Here is a 24,277-nt window from a genome sequence, read left to right on the forward strand (position 1 = left end):
GCCGGTTCATTGCAAAGATATCCCCTTTTGAGTTGGCGTGTCAGAAAACAAAGAGACAGATCAATTCATTCAGTGGCTTTGTGGATCAGATTCGGTACTGACCATAGACTGTAAAAAATACTGACTCGCAAGATATTTTTATTAAGTTCAACAAAACAACAAAACATTACAGCAGTAAAAAAAAAAAAAAAGGGGAAAAATAATAAAATAAGAAAAAAATGAATTACAAATAATCCCAGGAATACACAGAGGACAATAACACAAATATACAAATTAATAGGAAATAAAGGAGGAATAGAGAGATCTAGTTTTCGTTGTTTTAGGCTATAATTTCCATATACTTGTCTAGATCCTCTTTAAATGTGAAATTTGGCTAATATTAGCAGGAAACATAAATTAATTATATAAAATTTACTTGTATTCTCTTTCAAGCGGTCAAACAATCTAAAAAAGACATCTTTAAAACAAAAGAGGACTGAAACTGAATAAACTATAATAGTTATGTCCAAAATTTCTCAGTGTTGGTACATTGCCAAAATCAATAACATTCCAAACGATTCAGTTTGTTTTGATATACTGATTCAAAAAGCGAACCGATTCGCGATTCATTAACGAGCCAGATCGCGATTCACAACCGGCCCAAACACGTGGCTCGTGTGCGTGCGTGTGTGTGTGTGTGTGTGTGTGTGTGTGTGTGTAAATAAAATGCTGTATATTCGAGTGATGGTCGTGATATTTAACCAGATTTGTGTCTAGTGTTGTTAGTAAAAGTACACGCACATATAGCAGAAAGTTTACGACCTTTCCTTTGAATCTCTGGGTGTACGATGACCCGAGCAGTCAAACAAACTCATCCCACGATTCATGAGAGGTCACGTGACCCCGTGACTGTGGGTGAGGGGCTTATCGACCCTGTGCTTTGTTTTGAGGTCAACCGTAAACCCTCTAAATGATGTGCGTGAAAAAAATGCTTGGTGAAGTATATCATAACTTTCCATTTAAATGAAAAGAAAAACTCTCTAAAGTGACCCAAAGTATACGAAATACTTCTTATTTATTTCATTTAATTGCCAATGTGTACAACATTTTATTCATTAGAAGTTAAAATACAAAGATTTTCAAAAATATCTCATACTTTATGAGCACCCAAACGAACTAAACATACTTTTTTAGTCGATTGTTTAAATAAAGTTTACATTTTTGTTCTTGCTTTAATGACTTGTATTCAGTTTTTGTACAAGGTGCACAGATACATCAGTACTTAGGGCTCTCAGTGGAATGTGCGACTGTAATGACGTCAATTTGTTATTTACTTTTCAAATGTAAGTGACCGTGCAAGACGAAAGGAGAAATCATCCGTCACTATGTGACCAGACAAGCGAAAATAAAAGGAGTGGAGGAAGGGAGCTGTTTCTGTGCTCAGATACACTACACAAAAGTCTATTCATGTGCAGAGACGTTGTTTTATTATCATTTTTAATGTAATGTAAATAAAGTTTAATGTAATTATGAATAGTTATGGATGTTCAGTTGTTATGCTTTTATATAAATGTATTTATCTGTCCACACTGAAAGTGAACTGGTACAATAAGATTTAATCACAGTCAGTAAGAACTGTAATTAATAATATAATTTATTTAAGACAAAACAAGATACCATCACAGAAATATTAACACTAACAATAACTAATAAAACATTATTAATATATTCTGTGTTTGTTGAAGATATTGCAGCACACGTGGAGCGAGTGGTACAGAGAGGTGAATGATCTGTTAGTTAACAGTGTTGAACAAGCAGGTTTAAGGTCAGCTGCTCATTTTTTCATTGTGGGTCACAAAGTGCCCTCCCCTCCATTTTCTTGCTATGTTCCAAATCCTAGTGAGCTGCCTACATAGACAGCATTTTGAATAAGGAAACAAACCCATCTTTAATATATGTATTAAAGGTTTGCCACATTTAAGACTATAAAGAGAGAAATAAAATAGATATAATTAAACACAAAAAGATGTTTTGTGAAGGCAACCATTACTATTTTGAATACTGTTAGTTTGAGTAGTAACATCGATTTCCCAGACTAAAATGCCATGTTTGATCTGTCTTAACTATTATTATAAACTATTATAAAACTATAAAATTATTGTTTTGTTTCAAGATGCACACCAGTATTGTTTTTTGTAAGGTTTGATTGTAAAAACTGCTTAAATGTCCTAATAGAACTAGTCCTAGATTAAACCTAATTGACCCACAATTAATCATGTATTGATAGTCTGATATACGATCATAGCCTAGGTAGGCAACTCACTAGGATTTGAAACACCACCCGTCTCTCTCTCTCTCTCTCTCTCTCTCTCTCTCTCTCTCTCTCTCTGAGAAACACACACACACACGCGCGCGCGCACACACACAGACAGGAAACTTGTGTAAATCAGCCATGATCGACATTTAAACTCTGTTAAGTGAAATGGCTGTAAAGTCTGAGTTTGATCGGTAAAGTTTGAGGATTTAATCGCTTGTGGAAGTGAAAGAGAAGCAGAGAGTCACTTCAGAAGGTAAGTGGCGATATTTGATTCATCTTGACTGTATCATAAGGACTCGTGAAGCCTTTGTAGGTGTTTATAAGTGTTTCTAATGTGATATAATGTATCTGCCGCTGTCGGCGTGTGAATGATACAGGTTAACCTAAACTTTTCCACGCGCCTTTAAAGCATCTTAAGTCTTTAGTTTCACGAGTCTAACGGTCACTATAACGAGTGATTACAACTTAATTGTGTTGATTTTCCTGTTTAATATAACACAAGATGATGAAAGATGAAACAGCACATGTTTCAGTCAGGACGGGCTGTGTGGGGGAGGGGAGGACCAGCGCCACACTAGTTAGTACTCGATTGCTGTATACTTCTAGTTAATATCATTAGTTAGTGGGACACACATTAACTCTTAACGTACATGTATGACTTTATGACTCAGATTTCTCGAAACAGAAGTTGTGTGTGTGTGTGCGCGTGTGTGTTTACAGCACGTGTTGTCATGTCAACTAAAGTTACATTGTGTCTTTTGTCAGGATTATTAAAGTCTTCAGATAAAATAACTACACCATACACACTCACACACACATATAATGTTATGTATAATGGTTTAATTTTAGAGCATTTATTTGAATGACAATAAACAAAATCTTGTCATTTAATTATAAGCAGTGCCCAGTGGTGTTCAACTTACTCGGTCAAAGGTCAGAATCTACTGTAGATCAATGAGTCTAAATATGTACAGGTCACTTTAAATGAAACTTGTGTGATTATTGACTTACCTCATCTTGTTTCTCAACTCTGTACAAACTCTTGTAATAAGAAAAGGTCTGTGTGAGAATTTAGAAATGTGTTTGACAGATGTAACAGCGTTTGTGTGTTTGTTACTACATGAGATGAGTAGATAAAGACAAAATCTCAACTGTGTCACCTCTGCATGGACTGAACCTGAAACCTTCATATTCACACCAAGACCAAGTCTTATTTAATCTAGCAGGATCTTTCTGAAAGTGTCAGTGGTGGGTTTTAGGTTTCAGTGTTTGTGTTCTGATGATAAAGCCCTTTAATAAATACAGACAGACAACACCAAATAGCCTGGATATTGTTGCTCACAAAGTTGTGTGTCAGCTTGTGGTTTGTGGTCAGATCAGATGGCAGTGATGTGTCCACTCACTTTATAAAGGATAATGTAGGTTGATATAGCTACTGTTTATATAGCACATTTATTTGACCTTATTGTTTATTCTTATATAGACTCTTGATGTTTACATTTATGTATTTGATTCGAAAAGCAGCAGTTATTGATGAGATGCTCTTTATGAACCTACAGGCCAAATAAATACAAGCGCATACCTATCATGGCATTGACGCTGTAGTTTTTTTAGTAAAACTCATAGTGGATAATTTTTTCTTAAAAGTGTGTCGAATGATTCATCTCTAAACCGTATGCAAGAACAGTGAATGGGTTAAAAACATCAAGATGAAGCAAACAGATAATGAGGGCACTAAATACAGAAGACATCTCCTCCTACACTTCATCTTGTCATGAAGAGGTTATAAATAGCTTTAGATTTGCACACAGTTGTAAATCATTACGACTGACTGAGTTAATGGTTAATAGGATTGAATGAGAGAGAATCAGATTCAGGAGATTTTCTGTCAGATTTTACTTTGAATTTACATCCAGCTGTAACAAACGTGTTAAACGGGTCTGGGTTTGGAACCAGAAACAAACTGGAGACTCAACCAACAGTCTCTCTTGTTATTTAAACAATATTGGACTTGAAGCATGCATTTTTTAACCCTTTACTTGAAAAAAGGTTACACAAAAATTTTCACTATATTTACAATATTTTTTATGATCATCAACACAACATTGTGAATGTCTCATTTATCAATTTCATTTGAGTTTCCTGTAGATTATGTTGTTTACTTGTTGTTTAATATAGGCTATAATGATATCGTTTTAACCAGAATTCTATTCAGTAAATAAAACCTGACTGATCAGTTACTCTTGTTTGTAATATTTAAAGGTGCCAAAGCATTGATAAAGTAGAATAGGTGAAATTGTTCTCTGATATCTACATAAATAGAATATATCTTTATTAAGTGTTAAAATGATCCAGAGTCAGTTTTTCATGTCCATTTACACCCTTAGGTTTTGCCTTTTTATTTGAAAGGGTCATGAATCTGCTCTGCTCTGATTGGCTGTTTCTCCTTCAGTAGCTCTGTGTGTGTGTAAACAGATCTTATGTTTGAGTCTGTATTACATGAAGATACAGATTTTGAGGAATAATCAATTGTTTGGAGATTGTTAATGGACGTTTCTGAGTGAATTTTTATTAGTATGGACCTGCAAAACGTAACTGTAACGACAATAGTAGAACTTCAGCCTAAACATTAGTATATAGCATTAAATAGCAGATAGCGCTAACTCTGCGAAATGTAATGTTGGGGCATACATCACAGTTGGTGTTACGTTGAGATTGGTCTGTTTTCCAGCGGCCTTTACTAATGAACTCTTATTATTCATCTATGCCTCAATAAATACAGTTTTACATTCTACGGCACCTTTAAAGAATCAGCAGCTAAATTTAGATCTTCAACAAAACAATGCTGAAATATTGATGACTGATGCACACCACTCACTGCTCAAACATACAGATTTTGTAAATGTATGAAGTAGGGGTGGCACGGTCCATGAAAAAAATCCGAACCGTTCGGTTCGCTTGTCTCGGTTCGGAGTGCGTGTGTGCCGCACAGTTCAACGGTTCATGGCACGCGCAATGTAGTCTCATGCCCTGTATGTGACCTCAGATAGCGTGTTTCCCTTTTGCGCGAAAGAAGAGGTGACTGGTTTGGAGTACTGCAGGTTATGTTACGTGTAGAAATGGCAAGTGGGAGAGAAAAGGAAGTCTGCCCGCAGTTGGAGGATGCGCCAGCGTCGTATAAGTTTGGTGTGTGGAAACATATTTTTATTTCATGTTACTTATGATGACAGCGGAAATAAAACAATAGATTGAACTGCAGTCTATGGGTTGAATATGCTCAAACAGCCACAGGAGATCGCCTTCTCTCCGACCATTTATCTAATCTGAGGTGAACACAATGTTTTATGTCTTTTCGTATTCAGCGCTATTTTTAGCCTTTCATTGATAAAATTAAAGCGGCTGATTTCCGCGTAGTTTCATTTTGCTAGCGTGTGAAAGTTGCGCGATCTTATTTCAGAAATTGCCCCTCAAAGTAATCAGGACAGAAGTGGACAAAAGAGACGGATTAAAATATAACAGGTGTAAAGGTTATGTTTCTCTCTCGTCCACATTTACTCTCTGCAGTATTTAAGCAGCCTCTCAGTGATAAATCTAAGAGCTACACTGAAGTTGGCATTTTAATAAATGCAAGTTATCTTTGTGTGCTAAAAGTGCACATAAAGTTCATGTAGATGGCAATACACATTCTCTTTTTTGCCAAATAAATGAAAAGCATGTTGAAATCATCAATGTCTTCCCTCTTGCTCTATCAAAATCTCATCTGGCTTTCCTCAGGGATGGTCCCAATAATGCCCTTAAAGTCAAATTCAGTTTGTGCATGATTACATGATATAACTTTTTTTAATACTGTATCCTAAATTATGGATAATTAATACATTAATAAGATAATACATTTCTGGAGTGTTAAAAATTTAAAGAAAAAATAACAACAAGAACCGTACTGAACCGAGAACCGTGACCAAAGAACCGTGATACGAACCGAACCGAGGGTTTTGTGAACCGTGCCACCCCTAGTATGAAGCTCTGCTGTGCATTCATTTGTCTGATGTGGTTTCTAAATACAGCAGAGAGTAAAGTACATGGGAGTTTCAGAAGTGTTTGTGTAAATGTGTGTGATTTGTGATACTGTAATGTTGTTGACGAGACACACATGATATTACATCTCCATAGTAACATTGTTTCAGATGTATGATTGAAGATGATGCTCACTGAATCTTCATCTCATCTATTTGTTGTTAAATGTTGTGCTCGTGTACAAATTTGCACGCACATATAATACACCAAAGACTCTACTGTTATACAACATATAACACACAATATACAAAGAAAGAACACTGTACATTATACACATTACAATATGCAAATACAACACAGTACACAGAGAATGTAAACATGCATAATAGTGGGGGGGGGGATTTACATTGCAATGTTAGGTTTTCCTGCCATGTATTTTGCAATATGAGAACTTCTGGACGACTTCACCAGATGACTTATAAAAGCTCAGTTTAAGAGGAATTCACTTTTGACTTCTCATTGACATCTATGAGTTTCTTCTGCCATGTTAAACCTCTGGCAAAGGGATCAAAAATAGTGTTTCATTTAAAAACAAGCTCAGTTTTTCATGCCATGTGACTACTGCAGATGCATGCATTGCAATGTTGATGCTAAAACAATATATTGTGCAGCCCTAGTGTATATGCATACATGTAGACAAAGTGTGTGTGCAATTAAGCAGGAAGTGGGCAAGTGCCGAGGTAGAGTAGGTCAGTGGTTCTCAAACTTTTTCAGCGTGCGGCCCCCATTTGGGAACGGTGCATTCCTTTGCAAAATTTATGACAATAAACTGTTCTAAAACTTAACATTTTAATTAAACAAAACATGAAATTCAAGTAGTGCTATTGGTTAGTAGCCTTATTTTGTTGAGGTTTACTTAAACAGAATTCATAATAAATTAATGTATTATGTAAAATGTCAAAAAACTGGGGCCCGACCCCCCAGTATAAAAACCACTGGTGTAGGTGATGCCTTGACCATCATAAATAACATTTTACCCTGGTAACATTGTACTCAATTGACCTGTGCAGTTTCAATGTTTCATGTTTACTGTGAATAAATGAAAATGCAATAATACACAGAAGGCTGTGGTTTACAATGATCTTACCACAGTTCACTTTATACTACTGCTTAACCGTAGTTCATTGACATTGATTGCTTTTTTTGGTATAATAAATCTTTTATTGTAAGGACTGCTGTAAGGAGGATTAAGTGTGACTGTGATGAACGGTGGGTTTGTGGGCTCATTGGTCAGATGTCACAGTGTCTGGTGATGACCGCAGGAGCGCATTTTCACCCGGCAGAGGCGCTCAGGAGAAAATGGCTGCTTTAGTTCTTGTTTGCACATCTGTTGGATGTGGCCAGCCAGGAGAAAATGAGTCTCAAGTGTCAAATGAAGTTCTGAGAAAAAATGTTATGATGGTTAAAACGATTTGAGGACTTTTTGTTTTTGTTATTTCATGTATGTAACATGTTGTTTTATCACCTGCAGATTGGGGCTCATTCTGAGCTCCAGTGTTTCTCATCTTCTGAAGTGAGCTAAGATGAGCATAACTAGTGATGAAGTCAACTTTCTGGTGTACAGATATCTGCAGGAGTCAGGTAAATATCTTAATGTCTGAATATATTGAATCAATATATGTTTGCCTATAACCACATGATTACATGTACATATGTCCCAGTGACATCTTAAGGGCACCTAATAGATTGTCATTGGTCCCTAGATGTTTATCGTTCACATGCTGAGACATGCGCACATGGACAAACCTGCAAAAAGCCGGTTAAGGTGTTTACATGCAACACAATATTGGGGTAATGAGCAAAAAACTACCTGTGCCGATTCTCTTTCCCCGATAAAAGAAAACCGTTTTACCCGTTTACATGATCCCACGCGTTAATCCGTCTAAGGGTGTGCATGTAAACGCTCTCAATGATGCTGAAGATATAACATGACAGAATATTGTTGAGAAATAAGATGAATATGTAATTGAATCTCCATTTAATCTCATTGCTGTCTAGGAGAAGCAACTGAGATTTTCAAGAGATCTTGTGTGTGTGATTTTTCTTTCTCATGGGATTGTATAGTTGTGTTTAGCTCTGTATGTTGTGATGGGTAATAATAACAGGTGTAAATGAATCCTTGACATAAACTCAAATAGTGAATTATTTCATCTACCTGCATGAATGGTTTATGTGTCACACATATTTACTCGCTGTTTAAAAGACTGTTTGTGTGTGTGTGTGTGCGTGTGTGATGTGTTTGGTCTTTAGGTTTCTCTCACTCGGCGTTCACATTCGGCATTGAGAGTCACATCAGTCAATCAAACATCAACGGCTCTCTGGTTCCTCCTGCCGCTCTCATCTCTATATTACAGAAAGGACTTCAGTATGTGGAGGCTGAGATCAGCATCAATGAAGTGAGACTCTTAGTGATGTCATTTCCTGTTTGTGCATGCAGGAGCATAAAGTCTTAAATTTCTTTTAGCTTTTAAATTATTTATACAGAATTAAAACCATGTTTCAGACAGGTCTGTTCTTTTCTATTGTGCTGTATTGAGTTGTTTTTCTAAGATCGATCAATCATCCCACACTGTGTGTACTCACATAACAAACATGAGTGCCAAAATACTCTTACAGCGTTTCTTTTATTTGAACTGTGTGTGTGTGTGTTGTGTTCAGCTTGACTTTTAGATATGAATGTTGATTATGATGATGTATTTGATATGAATGTTTTTAATTGATCTGTTAGGATGGCACAGTGTTTGACGGTCGGCCGATTGAGTCTCTGTCACTCATTGATGCTGTGATACCAGATGTTGTCCACTCGAGGCAACAGACGGTCAAAGACAAAGTCACCCGACATCAGCCGACCAACACTACACAATCTCACTCCATGAAGAACGGCAACGTCTCAATCAATGGTGATGAGAACGGCACTCATGAGGACCTCCGTAAGTCTTTCATTTACTACAGAAAACCGTTTCAAACTTATTTTTTATCATCTGATGTTTCTGGATAATCTGTTAAAATTGCTTCTGTGTCATGTGTTAATAATCTGTGAAATATGATGTTTATTTATAATTGGAAAATAAAAATATATGTTATTTAAAACCACATGAATTTTATTTCATATAAGTTCTCTCTGTCTCTCGTTCTCTTTCACTAAATGAAGCTCTGCAATGCATTGTGGGTAAAAACTGAGCTGTGTTTTTTCTTTGTCAGATAATCACATGGAGTTTATGGAGTCGGATGGTGAGATTCAGATTCCTGCCAGCAGGGCGACGGTGTTGAGAGGTCATGAATCAGAGGTGTTTATCTGTGCATGGAACCCTGTGTGTGATCTTCTGGCCTCTGGGTAAATCCTGCAGCTCTTAACCTGACATTCAACTCAGGTTTAAATAAAATAAAATAAAATCAGCACTTCACTTGGCTCATTGGCCTTGTTTTAAATCTATTGTGCCTTCTAGTGTAGAGGAGAGCGGGGCATTACCTAACGCTTTTTGGTTTTGGCACAATCATTCAAAAATATTTGAGTTTGATTAATTTTATTTTTACACAATCAACACGCACATATCTGCTACTAATGAACATATGAAGTTTGTTTCTATTACTCACCATTCTTAGACAATTACACCAAACATGACAGAAGTGCAAACGTTACAATTTATCCCATAGGTAGGGTTAATAGTAACAGGCAGGGGGTTAGTTGTAACACTTGATAAAAAGGTTTAAAGGCAAATATTTCAATACTATTTTGTCTATATACTTGAAGTGGATATTGTTACTATATCCGTCTATAATAGACAGGTATCTACACTTTTCATCCCTCATCTAACCACAGTTCAACATACAAATTTCTAAATATGTGAGAAAAAACAGCAGAATTATGACAAAAAACATTTTTATATGTGACCCAGTCTGTAAAAACCATACTAAAGTCTCAAAATCAAATTATGAGATCATGAAAACCAAAGTCTGATTTGAGCCATTCATTTCATTATGATTTTAATCTTTGACATGACCTTATTTAATCAATATTAAAGATATGAACAAAAATAAATTTTGACACAATTTTTGATAAGACAGGCACATTTATTTTTTTGGCAGCCAGCAATCATTCATGTGTAGCCTATTTAAAACAACCCTAAGAATTACGCTAATGTTAGGGGTTTTCATATGGTTAGTGCTGAGGTTAAATTAACCCCACTGGGTGAAAATATTTTCAAGCCTACCAAAAAAGTTGTCAAGAGCTGCAGACATATTTCAAAATGTTTCAAAAATATTTCAATATTTGTTTTTTGGCATTGTTGACCCTGTGCAACAATGGTCCATGTTACAACTAACCCTGCGTTAGTTAGTGCCCCGCGCACCCCTACTTGCACAACATTTTATCATTCATCATTACCTCACCAGAAAAGTTGGATATCTTCAATTTTTAATAACTGTATGTATTAGTAGGAAAAACCAAAGATGGCAAAGTTAACAAATGTTTGTCTGTTGAATATAAAGAAGTGCCTGTGTGTACGGAGTTCCCCGCTGCCCTCTGCAGGTCAGGATGAGCGCTGCTCTTGTGTTAATGTTGCAGACAGGATAAACTGGAGCACAGATCAGTGTGATGTGTATTTATGTCTTTGTTTCTATAACCGTGATGTTTGCTTGGCAGCTCTGGAGATTCGACGGCTCGTATCTGGAGTCTTAATGGACCGGGCAGCGGCTCGACTCAGCTGGTTCTGCGTCACTGCATCAGAGAAGGAGGTCAAGACGTCCCCAGTAATAAAGACGTCACCTCATTAGACTGGAACGTGAGTGTCTCCATCTTTATTCATGAGTTTCTTCTCAATGCATTTCTCTCTTTTACACTGATTCTTATGTGATGCTTTCTCTGCAGAGTGATGGAGGTCTCCTTGCAACTGGATCTTATGATGGATTTGCAAGAATATGGACAAAAGATGGTGTGCATGCTGCTAATAATCATATAACACACAAGACAAAAGTCCGATGTGTTTTTTAAAGCTTCATGTGTTTATGGTGTTTTATAGGAAATCTCAGCAGTACACTCGGTCAGCACAAAGGTCCAATATTTGCTCTCAAATGGAACAAGAAAGGCAACAGTATATTGAGCGCTGGAGTCGATAAAGTAAATCTATATTTCACTAAAGTCACACAAGAAATCATGTGCAAAAGAGTTTCAGTTTCACATCTATGTCTGTTTATAAGCAGTCATTCATTCATTAATGTAATATTTTTTAATCTTTTTGCAGACGACAATCATTTGGGATGCACACACAGGTGAAGCCAAACAGCAGTTTCCATTTCACTCCGGTGAGAAATCAAATCATTCATATTTCTAATCTGTTTACCCAACAGTAAAGTTTACCTCATGTTTTAATGTGTACATATATCTTTAAAAAGGTCCCAAGAATCATTTATACATCAGATCCTTAGATGGGTCATGGGCCGGGTGTTCTGATCGGTGATGTCATTGCATATATTGACCAATGTCTGTTGTCCACAGCTCCGGCTCTGGATGTTGATTGGCAGAACAACACCACGTTTGCCTCCTGTAGTACAGACATGTGCATCCATGTGTGTCGTCTAGGAAGTGAACGACCGCTCAAGACCTTTCAAGGGCACACGGTGAGCAACATAAGTTATAGAAGTTACACAGTATATCCTCCTGAGAAAAGTTCTATGAAGAGTTTTGTTTTTTTCTTACACAAACACATTGCAAAAAATAAACACACTTATTTTAATTTTATGATAACAGGACTTTAATGTTCTTAATAATATCCATCATGATTCAGTGTTTTTGCCATTTGATTCAATTTTCACATTTATTTAAATTTTTATATGCAATTAAAGGTTATAAGTTTTAAATATATATATATATATAAAGATTTTTATGCATCTCCAAACATTTTTGATTGTCTAACATTTGAGGCAAATGGATTGCACCATACTTCCTAATTCTCTCATCTGGGTGTGGCTTTCTTTTAATTATTAGGTAACACTTTACAATTGTGTTGTATTTGTCAACATTAGTTAATGCACAATGAACTAACATGACCAATTGTATAATCAAATATTAATAAATGCTGATAAATTATATTCTTTATTGTTGGTTCATGCATTTAATATTGAAAACATATACAATCTTATTGTAAAGTGTTACAAATTATTTTATTCAAAAACTTCTCTGCATCTGTTATAGAACATGAAAACAAACATAAGAACAAAGTCCTGGTGTCCAATACAAAGGACATCAAATAAAAGTCGTGTTTCAAAAGGGTCAAAATTATTGGACATTTCTCAAATTCTGCTCAACTTTAAGCCTAGACTCATGTTGAAAAAACAATTGATGAAAACATATCATCTGCACAAAAGGATAACTTACTTCCCTTGTTGCCATAAAATGTGAAAATTGCAATATTCATTATTTTGAAAAGAAAGTTTGTGTGCTCTGTACAAATATGTTATTGCAGAAAGCCAAGGATGTCCTTTTGACCGTAAGCTTAAAAACTCTCAAACGTTTGATTTCAGAATGAAGTGAATGCCATTAAATGGGATCCATCAGGAACACTGCTGGCTTCTTGTTCAGATGATATGACCTTAAAGGTTGGATTTATCTTCTGTTTTCTAGTCTTTATTTAAATGTAAATGAAATGTGAATATATTTGTGGTTACATTTAGATTTGGAGGGAAATGATTTAATTGGGTTTCATGTAAGTAGAAGTGAGAAGATTCGTATTCGTCTGTTTGTGATACAAACATGAGTTGAATGTGAATCATACTAAAACTATAAAGAACTAGTTCAAGACTTCACACTTTTGATTGGCTTTTACACTATTTCACTTCTTACATGAACATTTTTGTTTTATTTGACGGTTTGGTTCAAGTGATCAGAATCACAGTAATGACATAAAATCATCCTACATAACGTAAAGAAGATTCTGTGAAAGTGTCAAAGATTAAAATCAATGAATGAAACTTTAAAGCTCCTCATCTCATCATTAGATTTGAAGACTTTCACAGACAGGATCAGGATACAGTATTTCATCTAGTAAATACTAAAGATATTAAGAATGGTTTTGTCTGTATGTGGGCTGTTCGTATCTCTTCATGAGAGTCTAATGCTCACAGTGTTATACATTTTTAAGATGATATCTGATGTTCCTCTTACTGTAGATCTGGACCATGAGACAGGATTCATGTCTGCACAACCTCGAGGCCCATAACAAAGAGATTTACACCATCAAATGGAGTCCTGCAGGTTCTGTGTATAACGCGCTGTTGGCCAGGTAACGCACAAACTATCACCTGATCAGACTTCAGTCTCCACTGCTGTGCTTCATGAGCTGATAAAATTTTTTCCATCATTAACACCCTTAAAATAATGTGTAGGACTGATAAAATCCAGTTTGATCTTGACGTGACTGCTCTCTCTGTACTTCAGTGCATCTTTTGACTCAACGGTTCGATTATGGGATGCTGAAAGAGGACTTTGTGTTCACACGCTGACTAAACATCAGGAGCCCGTCTACAGCGTAGCGTTCAGTCCTGATGGAAAGTTCCTGGCCAGTGGCTCTTTTGATAAATGTGTCCACATCTGGGACACTCTGGTCAGTTTAGATTCATTAACAAACACCAGAAGTAAAACCTCTTAACTTCTTAAACATAGAGTAATTCCCATAATCAGGGTTCCCACGGGTCCTTGAAATCCTTGAAAGTTTGTGAATCTGGGGGGGGGATTCAAGGCCCTAGGAAGTTTTGAAAATAAACATACTTAGACACAGGTCATTGAAAGTGCTTGAATCTATTTTAAGTAAGAAGTTTTCTGGAAAAAACTGTTGTTAACTGTTGTTCCCTGAGAAGTGAACAAGACGCTGCGTCTCCCTTGCCAAACTCCCTGTAATGCCGTCTTTGGCAATATTTCAGATAGCGATATACTTCCTGGCTCCCGCGTCACCCTGTCTTTGTCATTAAGCTTCATCATTGGTTGAATTTGATATACACATTCAGACGCGCTTACCACTTGAGGCGTCCCCAAAGTGTCACTGCAGTGACGCAGCGCGAGTTCCCTCGAAAGGGAACTGTAACAATGTATCTTAAAATGTATCACGATGTAACCTTGCTCTCACTTGAAATGTGTCCCCACATTTAGTCCTTAAATTTGAAGGTATTGGACCTGGAAAGTCCTTGAAAGGTCCTTGAATTTGAAGTTAACCAAGGTGTGGGAACCCTGTAATAATGCTCATCTTATTTGTCTTAAAACATAACAATATTATGAAGCATGTTTACTTGATTATTGAGATTAATATGTGATGTATTTGGATGAATGAACTTTATTTGTGTTGATTTGTCTTCAGAGCGGATCTCTTGTGAACAGCTACACGGGAACAGGTGGAATATTTGAAGTTTGCTGGAATAGTGTTGGAGATAAAGTTGGCGCGAGCGCATCGGATGGTTCAGTACGTCAACACATCTGCTCTTTAACTACTTTTAACAAGAATCCATTAGTCAAAGACTTTGCATTTATAATGAAGCACTTGTTGTTTTGTTTGTTTGTTTGTTTGTCAGGTCTGTGTTCTTGATCTACGGAAGTAGCGTTTGACTGATCTGAAGGTTGGATTTCACAGTTGATGGCCTGAACTGAATGAATCCAAAAGATTAAGATCTGAAGAAACAAAACCCAAATGTTCAAGAAGCAAACTGAGAGGACAAGGCGAGCAGATTGTGTTTGTGCTGTTCAGTAAATGTGACGCTCGGTCTCGTGAGGGGTCTGTGCATTAATGGATGGGCTCAAATATGGCTGTTTATTGGGTTTTTACATGTGGATGTTTTGTTTGGGTCAGTTTATTTCTCTGATCGGATGAGAAGAAGAAGCTGTGAGTAATGTCAGCGGAGAAGAAACACTTCATGTCTGCTGCAGACTTCTGTCAGATTGATTTCCATCTTAAATGAGCGAATGAAAATTCAATTCAGAAAATATTTGATGAAGATGTTTGATTCTGCGATATGTGTCATATCTCCAGTGGATGTACATTTAATGAATGTAAATTGTAAATTAGCTAACAACACAGATTTTATAAACTGTGTAAATATGTCTATAACAGAGTCGGCCTTCTTTAAAGCTTGAAACTGTTGAATACTCGGTTTTGTAGTTTTTGTAGACATCATGTCTGCTGGCTTGGCAGCACAGTGTAGTGATGTTTAAACCGAGCTGATAAAAACTCAAATCATCTCATGAAAGACAGAGAGAGAAAGTCAATGGCATGTTTACATGTGTAAAATCAGGTCAATGTGCCTACGAGTCTTATTCAGATTATTGGCCAGAAGTGGTGGAGTTAATCTGAATAAACTAGTTTATGACCAGCATTTTGGGTTAATTGTTGCCTGATTCATTGGTTTGTCCTGCTGTATTGTTTGTTTTTTACTGTAATTGAGGCCTGACATCAGCTTTACTGATACGATAACATCAGCAGTCATCATGTTTCAGCTTTATTTCCAGCTCTGCTCAGGACTCGGCTTTTTAACGTACATGTTTTTTTTTGTACATATTTTCCTGATGGTAGAATCAGTTTTGTTTTCTTTGATAACATTAAAAGTCATGACATGTTGAAGTATGAATGTCCAGCAGTCTGTGTCGGAGAGAGAAATGCTTGGATTGGATGTTAATGTTTGCAGTTGGGTTGTGTTTGTTTGTTTGTTTGTGTGTTTGTTGTGTATCTGCCCTGTTGCTGAGGTTTAATCTGTTTTATAGACAGACATGTATCTCAATGTCTTGCACATGATGGTTCAATAAATCACTTTATTTTGATATTACAAACTCTTGTGTTTGGTGTATTTGTGTTTGATGTCAAATGCCATAAAACATGAAATATATTTATAAAATTGCTAAACCATAGATATCATTTCTGATATTTTGCTGTTAAAACTTATTCAAATCAATATTTGATTTTCTTCATATACACTTTCAGAATAATAAATGGTTTTCTTTTTAAAGGTCCTACCAATATATTTACCTCTGTGGTACTAATATGAAGTCTTTAGGCTAAAGCGTACCACCCGGTGACAGCTTCTGACAGTGTATTAAAAACCAAAGACAGGGAAAAGTGTTTTTATTACAAAAAATACACACTTCTCCTATAATACAATATACGAATATAAAATGAGTAAAACATGAGCAACTATGCTTTCTACATCTGTATGTGCTGTTTAATTTTTACTGTATAGCTTTATTAAACATTAAAATCTGTTCAGTACTCAATATAAATCAATCAATGGACCAAACTTTAACAACAAACAAATATTGGCAAATAAGTCATAGTTTTGAGATTTGATTGATTCATATTGAACTTTAAAGGTGCCAAAGAATGCATTGTAATAATCTGTTAAATTCTTTTCTTACATCTACATAGAAGGTTTGTTGCTTTATAAAGTGCAAAAATTATTTTACATGTCCATTTATAACCCTTTAGAATGAAATGGTCTATTATTACCTTATTTGAAAGGGTCATGAATAATAATGTTGAGCTCTGCTCTGATTGGCTGTTTCTCCTTCAGTAGCTCTGTGTGTGTGTGTAAACAGATCTTATGTTTGAGTCTGTATCAGATTTTGAGGAATAATCAATAGTTTGGAGATTGTTAATGGACGTTTCTGAGTGCTAAGTTTGTGTTTTTTTTTTTCAGTATGGACCTGCAAAACGTAACTGAAACGTCAATAGTAGAAATTCAGCCTAAACGCTAGCATATAGCATTAACTAGCATATAGCACGAACTCAGCAGTGACAACTTTGTTTTTAGCATTGTAATGACATTTTAATTAATTTAATGTTGGGGTGTACATCATGGCTGTAACGTCACAGTTGGTGTTAATTTGAGATTGGTCTGTTTTCCAGCGGTCTTTTGCATGCATGAGGTTTACATAAGAAGGAGGAACGATCATGTTTGAGGCTCATGATATGTCATTACCACACAACTCTTTATTATTTATCTATAAATACATAAATACAGTTTTTCATTCTGCAGCACCTTTAAAGATGAAATCAGAAGGAGATCAATCTTTAAGTTTTCATGCATTTGTGTGTTAACTATTATGATAAATCTCTTAACCAGTTGTGTTTTTTATCAGTTTTTCTAATACACAGGTGATATTAATGTCACATGAACATCAGCCTGTAGAAATCTCCAGTGACGTGACGTGATCTGGATTTACATCTTCAAAGTCTCGCTGGTCACTGGATATGTGGATTTCTACTGTACTAGATTCTGAACCTATAAGATAAAGAAGACTAGTTAACTTTATCACCTAAAAAGATTTTACCCTATAATATCTTGAATAATATAATAATTAATGATATACTTGTGTATATGTTTCTTTTCTTTAAAAATAATTAGAAATACATATATATTCAATAACAAAAATATAGTATTAGAATGAGTCAAAATTTACTAAATATAAAATAATAAAAATTCTATCACAATGCTGTGGATTTTGATTTGATGCTTTTAACGGGATAGTTCACCCAGAAATGAAAATACTGTTTTATTATTTATTATTATAGAGGTTTTTATAGCTTATTAATATAGCATCAGTAATATAGAATCAGTCCCAATTTCACATTATAAAAAAATACATTCACATACAAGTACAACTGCCATTTGAACATGATTTTTATTTCAGATTTTACAGAAATAGACAAATGATCCAACCGAGTGTCAATGCGCATCTGTTGAGTTTTCACGTTCCTACTCGAGTCCTTTACCTTCAGATAGGACACTTATGGCATCTGAATGTTGCTGATGTCCATTGGTGCTTAAGTTCTTCTGTACGTGGCTTTGGAAGAACAGCATGGATCCCATCACGGGATTGTAACCGCTTGCAACGGCCACAGACGTGGATGCTGAATCCCAGGGCAGATCTCTGCGTCTCTGAGGTCTCGGATCAACATCCAGACCCATCCAGCCATGAAAAGCCAAAGAGTTGAGGAAACCCTGCATGGGATTCAGTATTCCCTTCAGGACAGAAGAGAGAACTGATCAATCTCTGAAGAACGATGCTGATTTACATTCAGTTTAAGGCAACCGACTATAAAGTACAGATGATGATGATGATGTACTGAGAGCAGTCTGGACATTAGGTGTTAGTACTGTCTGTTTGTAACACAATATTCCTCTTATAAAACAAATCCTAGTAAAGGCTTTTCATCATCAGATCTTTCAAGATAATTCGACTTAATACTCACCATGATAAACCATGTGATGAGAGCAGCGTTGCGGATGTTTTTCAGATCGATGGCTTTAATGTCAGGTTGCATTTCCATGTAAAACAGCAAACTTTCATTGATGATGTTGGGCAGCCAGCTATAAGACGAGAAAGAGAGAAATATTCACTCCATCATTCTGAATGACACTGAAGTTGTTCATTATGTAACAGATGAAGGTCTTACCAAATGCAGAAGACCAGCATTATCTTAAAAAATCTGATTTTAATCTCCGATCCCAGACGTCTTTCATTCTCCGTGTAGATTCCCTGTTGACCTTTGAGCAGTGATGTGACTGCACAGACACACAAACATCACAGACTCCATCACTAAAGCATTGTGAGCTTTGTCAAAGAAGTGTTTTTAGAAAGAATTGTGTTGCAGAGATTTTATATAGCAGACATCAGCGTGGCTTTGAATTTTATCCTGTCGAGATGACATTATTTTTTGGTAAATTGCCTTTGTCATTAAGTTTCGGCTTAGAAAGTAGGAATCAAAAACTAAGGCAATCATACAAACTGTTAAAGAAGAATCTAGGATTTATCTGAAGAGATGGCTAGAGTTGGTTAGTTCAATTCATTTTTAATGAATCACTTTAGATGTTCAGTGAATCAATTTGAAATTCAGATTCAACTCATATTGAATCAAAGTGATTAAAACATTCACCTACATTAAATTAGTAATTATTGCTGTATGGATTCTTATATTAGTGCATATAAATAAAGATTAAAGCCTGAGGTTTTTTAAAATCTTAAATCTTTGACATAATGACTTTTGGGTTGAATAGATCATCTGATTTACTGGGATATGAATCAAACATAATGAGATGCAATTTTTGTAACATTACCCAGCCTTGTTTGAGGCTGTAACCAGTTTATGGTTATTTAAACAAAATATCCCAATAATAAAGTTTTTAAATGAATGATGCATGTTTTTAAATGCAGTTTTTTTTGTTCACTCACCGGCAGAAACGGTTTGAGTAAAAAGCACGGGATTCACAAACAACACCAGGAGCATTGGTACATATGTGGTGATGTAATGAGGGATGGCGTGCTGAAGTCCATTCTCACAACTGTCAAATGAAAAAACACATCACATCGACAGGATATTGATATGAAAACCTTGTGTCATGATGATGATCTTGTGTTGTGTTTGTGAAGCTCATGCACATGGTGTGGATTTTCAAAGCGAACCCTCATAACAACAGACTGAATCACATTGTGTACACAAAATACCTGACCTACTTTCCTCTTTATGCAACTCTTAAAGGTACAGTGCACTCAACAAATGTAAAGGTGTTTACCTCGATATAGATGGGTAATACAACATAGCGACTCCCTCCACACACAACAGCAGAGTTAAACCCCATGTGATCATGTGATACAACACCATGGTGCTAAAGGAACCAAAGCACAGAAAAGTGTTTAAACATCCACAACACCGACATGAAAACACTTAACAGAAGTTTGTATTTATTATTTATCCTCCATCATCACTAATATGATGGACAAACCTGATTCCTGCAGATCTTTTGACCACCAAGTAAACATCCACTGCATAACAGAAGGTCCACCAAAACGATGCGCTGAAGAACAACTGGATCCACATCTACTGAGTAAGTATAACATATTCAGCTTTAATCATAAAGAAACGATCAATAAAAATTAAATCAACATTTCTTTCAGACAGACAACCTGAGCAGAATTATTTTGATTGTAAAATGTGAAATGAAGCTTCTGTGACTTACAGCACTGCCAACACAATACACCTGCGGCCAGACGTCACTGCTGTTCACTGAGATCTTATTCACCAGGTTTGGTAAACCGACCCATATGGACGACCTGACAATGATTCCTATAAAGATGACTTTTAATTTAGTATCTCATTACATTTCTTACTGTTTCAATAAAGTGCTCTTCACAATTGTTTAATTGTTCCAAAGCAAATTTAGCCAACATGAATAATAACAAGAAAAACTGAAAAATTATAGGACAACAAAGTAATAAAAAATTACAGTGGCTGAGATTAAACCATACTAGTGAGCGGAGTAATAATGTAATATATAATGTAACGTAAAGTAGTTCTAGGTTAAGCTAATGTCAGCTGACTCACAAGGGGTTGAAAAAACTCCTATGAGAAAACCCTGTGAGAAAAAAGTCCTTGGGAGAAAAGAGAGAGATTATACAATTTAATGGGAATTAAAAGTTATAATAATTTATATTAAAAATTAAAGGAAGCGGTTGGTTGTCGCTTGGCAGACTTAGGCGATGCAGTAAAAAAATATATATACTATTCAATTTATTAAGAATTCAAAAATGTAGAAATAATGGGATGCAGTCTGTGGTCGCTGATCAGACATCAGCTGGGCATCATGTTTCAGTCATTCATTTATTGACCTTTAGATTTTCTTTCGGAAAAAAATTAACATTCAATAAAAATATTAAATCAGATGTGGTAATTTCAGTGATTCAATTAACTTTAGGTAGGATAGTCATGCATGTTCAATAGTGTAGTGCAGGCTATGCGCATACAGAGTATACCCACTTCTTTATTAGATGGCATGCATGAGATATACCCACTTCTTTATTAGATGGCATGGGGTATGCCCACTTCTTTATGATATGGCATGGGGTATATCCACTACTTTATTAGGTGGCATGGGGTATGCCCACATCTTTATTAGATGGCATGGGGTATGCCCACTTCTTTATTAGATGGCATGGGGTATACCCACTTCTGTATTAGATGGCATGGGGTATGCCCACTTCTTTATTAGATGGCATGGGGTATGCCCACTTCTTTATTAGATGGCATGGGGTATACACACTTCTTTATGAGATGGCATGGGGTATGCCCACTTCTTTATTAGATGGCATGGGGTATACCCACTTCTCTATTAGATGGCATGGGGTATACCCACTTCTTTATTATATGGCATGGGGTTTAACCACTTCTTTATTAGATGGCATGGGGTATAACCACTTCTTTATTAGGTGGCATGGGGTATACCCACTTCTTTATTAGGTGCCATGGGGTATACCCCCTTCTTTATGAGATGGCATGGGGTATGCCCACTTCTTTATTAGATGGCATGGGGTATGGCCACTTATTTATTAGATGGCATGGGGTATGCCCACTTCTTTATTAGATGCCACGGGGTATGCCCACTTCTTTATAAGATGGCATGGGGTATGCCCAATTCTAAATATTCACTTCATAAAGATCCTTACGCCAAGAAGTCAAGCAGCAGAAGTAAAGTAACAATACTAGCCCATTTTGGAGTAAACTAATTATGCAAGACTATACATGTCTTACATATCACTTATATTGCAGGGTTTTCAACCTTGGGCCACTTAAAAAAATGGTATACCCCCTTCTCCAGGCACCACTACACCACTGTGTGTATGTTGTTCTTCATATGACACCAACATTTATTTAAACGCTCAACTTTTTTCAAGTTTTATCTTTACATAATCACATTAGGCCTACTACATATTACTGTTTGATAAGCTTAAACATTTGTAAAACTTTGCAAACCTAATGAAAGTGTAGGAAGCAGCCAGAATAACTTACCTGCGCATCCCAACACATCACACAAACTGATGATAAATAAAATCCTGCTGGATGCTGTGGGTTTGGGATGCGGGTGAGGAGATAAACGCCTGGAGTCTCTGCGCTTCGGCAGCATCTGAAGAACACAGAAGATCAAATTCAACCCGGAGCTGCAGATACAAATCGAGCTGAAGATCCGAGACTGAAAACTGACGACCAGCTCGGTGGCGGGGTCACGGTTCGGACAACAGAAAGTCTCGAGCCGTGGAGATGCCATGATGGAAGAGAGAAGAAGAAAGGAGAAGAAAGGAAGAGGAGGAGAAAAGAGTAAATTCATTCATCTGAGCTGCTGCGGGTGAAATCACGAGGCTTCATCATCATCATCATGTGCTTCAGTTTAATCCGAACTGAAAAATGAATGCGCGCGCACGCTACTGCTGCTCTCATGTGTTTCCCTTCAACATGAAACTCTATGATGTTTATTAAAGCATCTGGAGGTTACTTTGAAACATTTATCATGCATAATTTTTGCTCTTTTTAATAAAATGTTATACGTCCCAGAATTTAGGCTACTATTAAACCCATTTTTGTGTGAATAAAAAGTCTACACTCAAAAAAAAAAACAGTGCTCGATTATGATTGGCTGAGTCGCGATCTTTAGAAACATACACATCTGCCATCATTCCGCTTTTTCAAATAATTATCATTATATGTCATTATATATTTGTTGCTATTAGTTTTTTCATTAAACCTTGCCAGGTATGGGGAATATAAACTATTTTATTAAAGCAATATGCCGTGTGTGCAGGAGCGTCATGCCCATTTAAGGAGCGTCCATAACTGTTACTTGTATTTTTATCTGTTTAATATGCACAATATTATCAGTTCTGTGCTGCATCCTTGTCACTTTTCAGAGATTTTCGCCGTTAATCGTGTTGATTTATTCAGGCAGCGGGCGCTGCAGACGCAATTGCGCAGGCGCAGATGTCATCAGCATATGAGCGCGGACTCGCGGGCAGGACTCTTTCCTTGCTGCTGCATTTTGTTATCTGAAAAATTCAAACGTCGTCAGATACGCTCACAACATTTCCAAACCTCAGTACGTTAATGTGAAGATAACCTCCACTGTGTAGAAATCGTATGGTTCAAAATGTGACAGACTTAATGTTATAGACTTCTAGATTCATCTTGGTACAGCCGAGGTCACGGGGGGGGGGGGGGGGGGGGCGCGGAATCACACATCACACATTAGGTAAAATTTATTGCAAAAATGACTCTTATAATTTTATTTTTAAATAGAATAAAAGTTTTAAAAAATAAAAGTTTTTAATATGTGCAATTAAAATAAAAAGTTGAAAATAAACAAACTATAGCATTATTGCTTTTGCAGAACTGAGCATTAAAGTCAATCACGTGACTGCTGTTTATGTCATTTTCATTGTTTGTATACTTTATGGATTTAAAATTACATTCATTTTATAACATAACGCAGTTGTTGAGCTTGAATTAGGTGATATAAGTATTTGACATAACAGTTAATCAACACATTAGATTCTTAGAAATGTACCGTGAATGCTCTATAATATTTATTTGAATGTCTGTGTTATTTCTGCGAGCTGTGCACATTGTGTCCCCTTAAAAAGATTGGTGCATGACGCCCCTGTGTGTGTTAACAGTGAGTCTTGGTCAAGAGAAATTAGATGTTGAACTCCAGTCCAGGGTTTCTGTCTTACTGCAGCATTGAGCCCAATGAAAAACACCTGAAGCAGTTCATCCAGATCTTTAGATTCACAGGAATTTATTCACTAAAGTCCTTCAGGTTCTCCAAAAATAAAAAATAAGAAAGAAACGTTCTTATTAGATTGTACAGTTTCTGACATTTCCACCAGTACATGAAGTTTCTCTTCAGCATAAGACAGATGTCATGTGAGAGTAAAGACACTGACTGCTCCATCACAAACTGAATTAGAAAGAGATGTATATTTAAGAGAAAGATTTTAATCAGAAGTTTGTGTGGCCTCGCTCTCTTCACAGTGTGGTTCTGTAGAGGTCTGAAGATAAATCAACTGGTCCATATGTTCTGACCCAGAAGAACTCATCCTCACAGCATGCA

The 24,277-nt window shown here is 36.2% G+C and overlaps 2 protein-coding genes across 3 annotated transcripts; one reads left to right on the forward strand and one right to left on the reverse strand.

The window, feature by feature from the left end:
• The first annotated feature begins 2,376 nt into the window (after positions 1-2,376).
• Positions 2,377-16,175, forward strand: tbl1x (transducin beta like 1 X-linked). The gene is made up of 15 exons (XM_065252431.2): positions 2,377-2,549; positions 7,842-7,951; positions 8,621-8,766; positions 9,099-9,300; positions 9,572-9,704; positions 11,013-11,151; positions 11,238-11,301; positions 11,389-11,486; positions 11,611-11,671; positions 11,865-11,986; positions 12,890-12,964; positions 13,535-13,647; positions 13,803-13,968; positions 14,716-14,817; positions 14,927-16,175. Exons 2-15 carry the CDS (start codon positions 7,894-7,896, stop codon positions 14,951-14,953), a joined length of 1,506 nt encoding a protein of 501 aa, XP_065108503.1. The 5' UTR covers positions 2,377-2,549; positions 7,842-7,893; the 3' UTR covers positions 14,954-16,175.
• A 316-nt stretch (positions 16,176-16,491) lies between these two features.
• Positions 16,492-22,554, reverse strand: gpr143 (G protein-coupled receptor 143). 2 transcript variants are annotated; one of them, XM_065252438.2, is made up of 9 exons: positions 22,186-22,554; positions 20,360-20,466; positions 20,126-20,220; positions 19,916-20,008; positions 19,575-19,684; positions 18,799-18,907; positions 18,595-18,712; positions 18,115-18,364; positions 16,492-17,623 (listed from the first exon to the last, which is right to left on the reverse strand). In XM_065252438.2, exons 1-9 carry the CDS (start codon positions 22,499-22,501, stop codon positions 17,520-17,522), a joined length of 1,302 nt encoding a protein of 433 aa, XP_065108510.1. In that variant the 5' UTR covers positions 22,502-22,554; the 3' UTR covers positions 16,492-17,519. The 2 variants fall into 2 exon arrangements, with proteins under 2 accessions (XP_065108510.1, XP_073668055.1); XM_073811954.1 differs by having other exon boundaries at positions 18,062-18,364.
• Between the last annotated feature and the right edge of the window lie 1,723 nt (positions 22,555-24,277).

This window comes from Paramisgurnus dabryanus, chromosome 15 (assembly GCF_030506205.2).
Source record: "Paramisgurnus dabryanus chromosome 15, PD_genome_1.1, whole genome shotgun sequence".
NCBI classification, from domain to species: Eukaryota; Metazoa; Chordata; class Actinopteri; order Cypriniformes; family Cobitidae; genus Paramisgurnus; species Paramisgurnus dabryanus.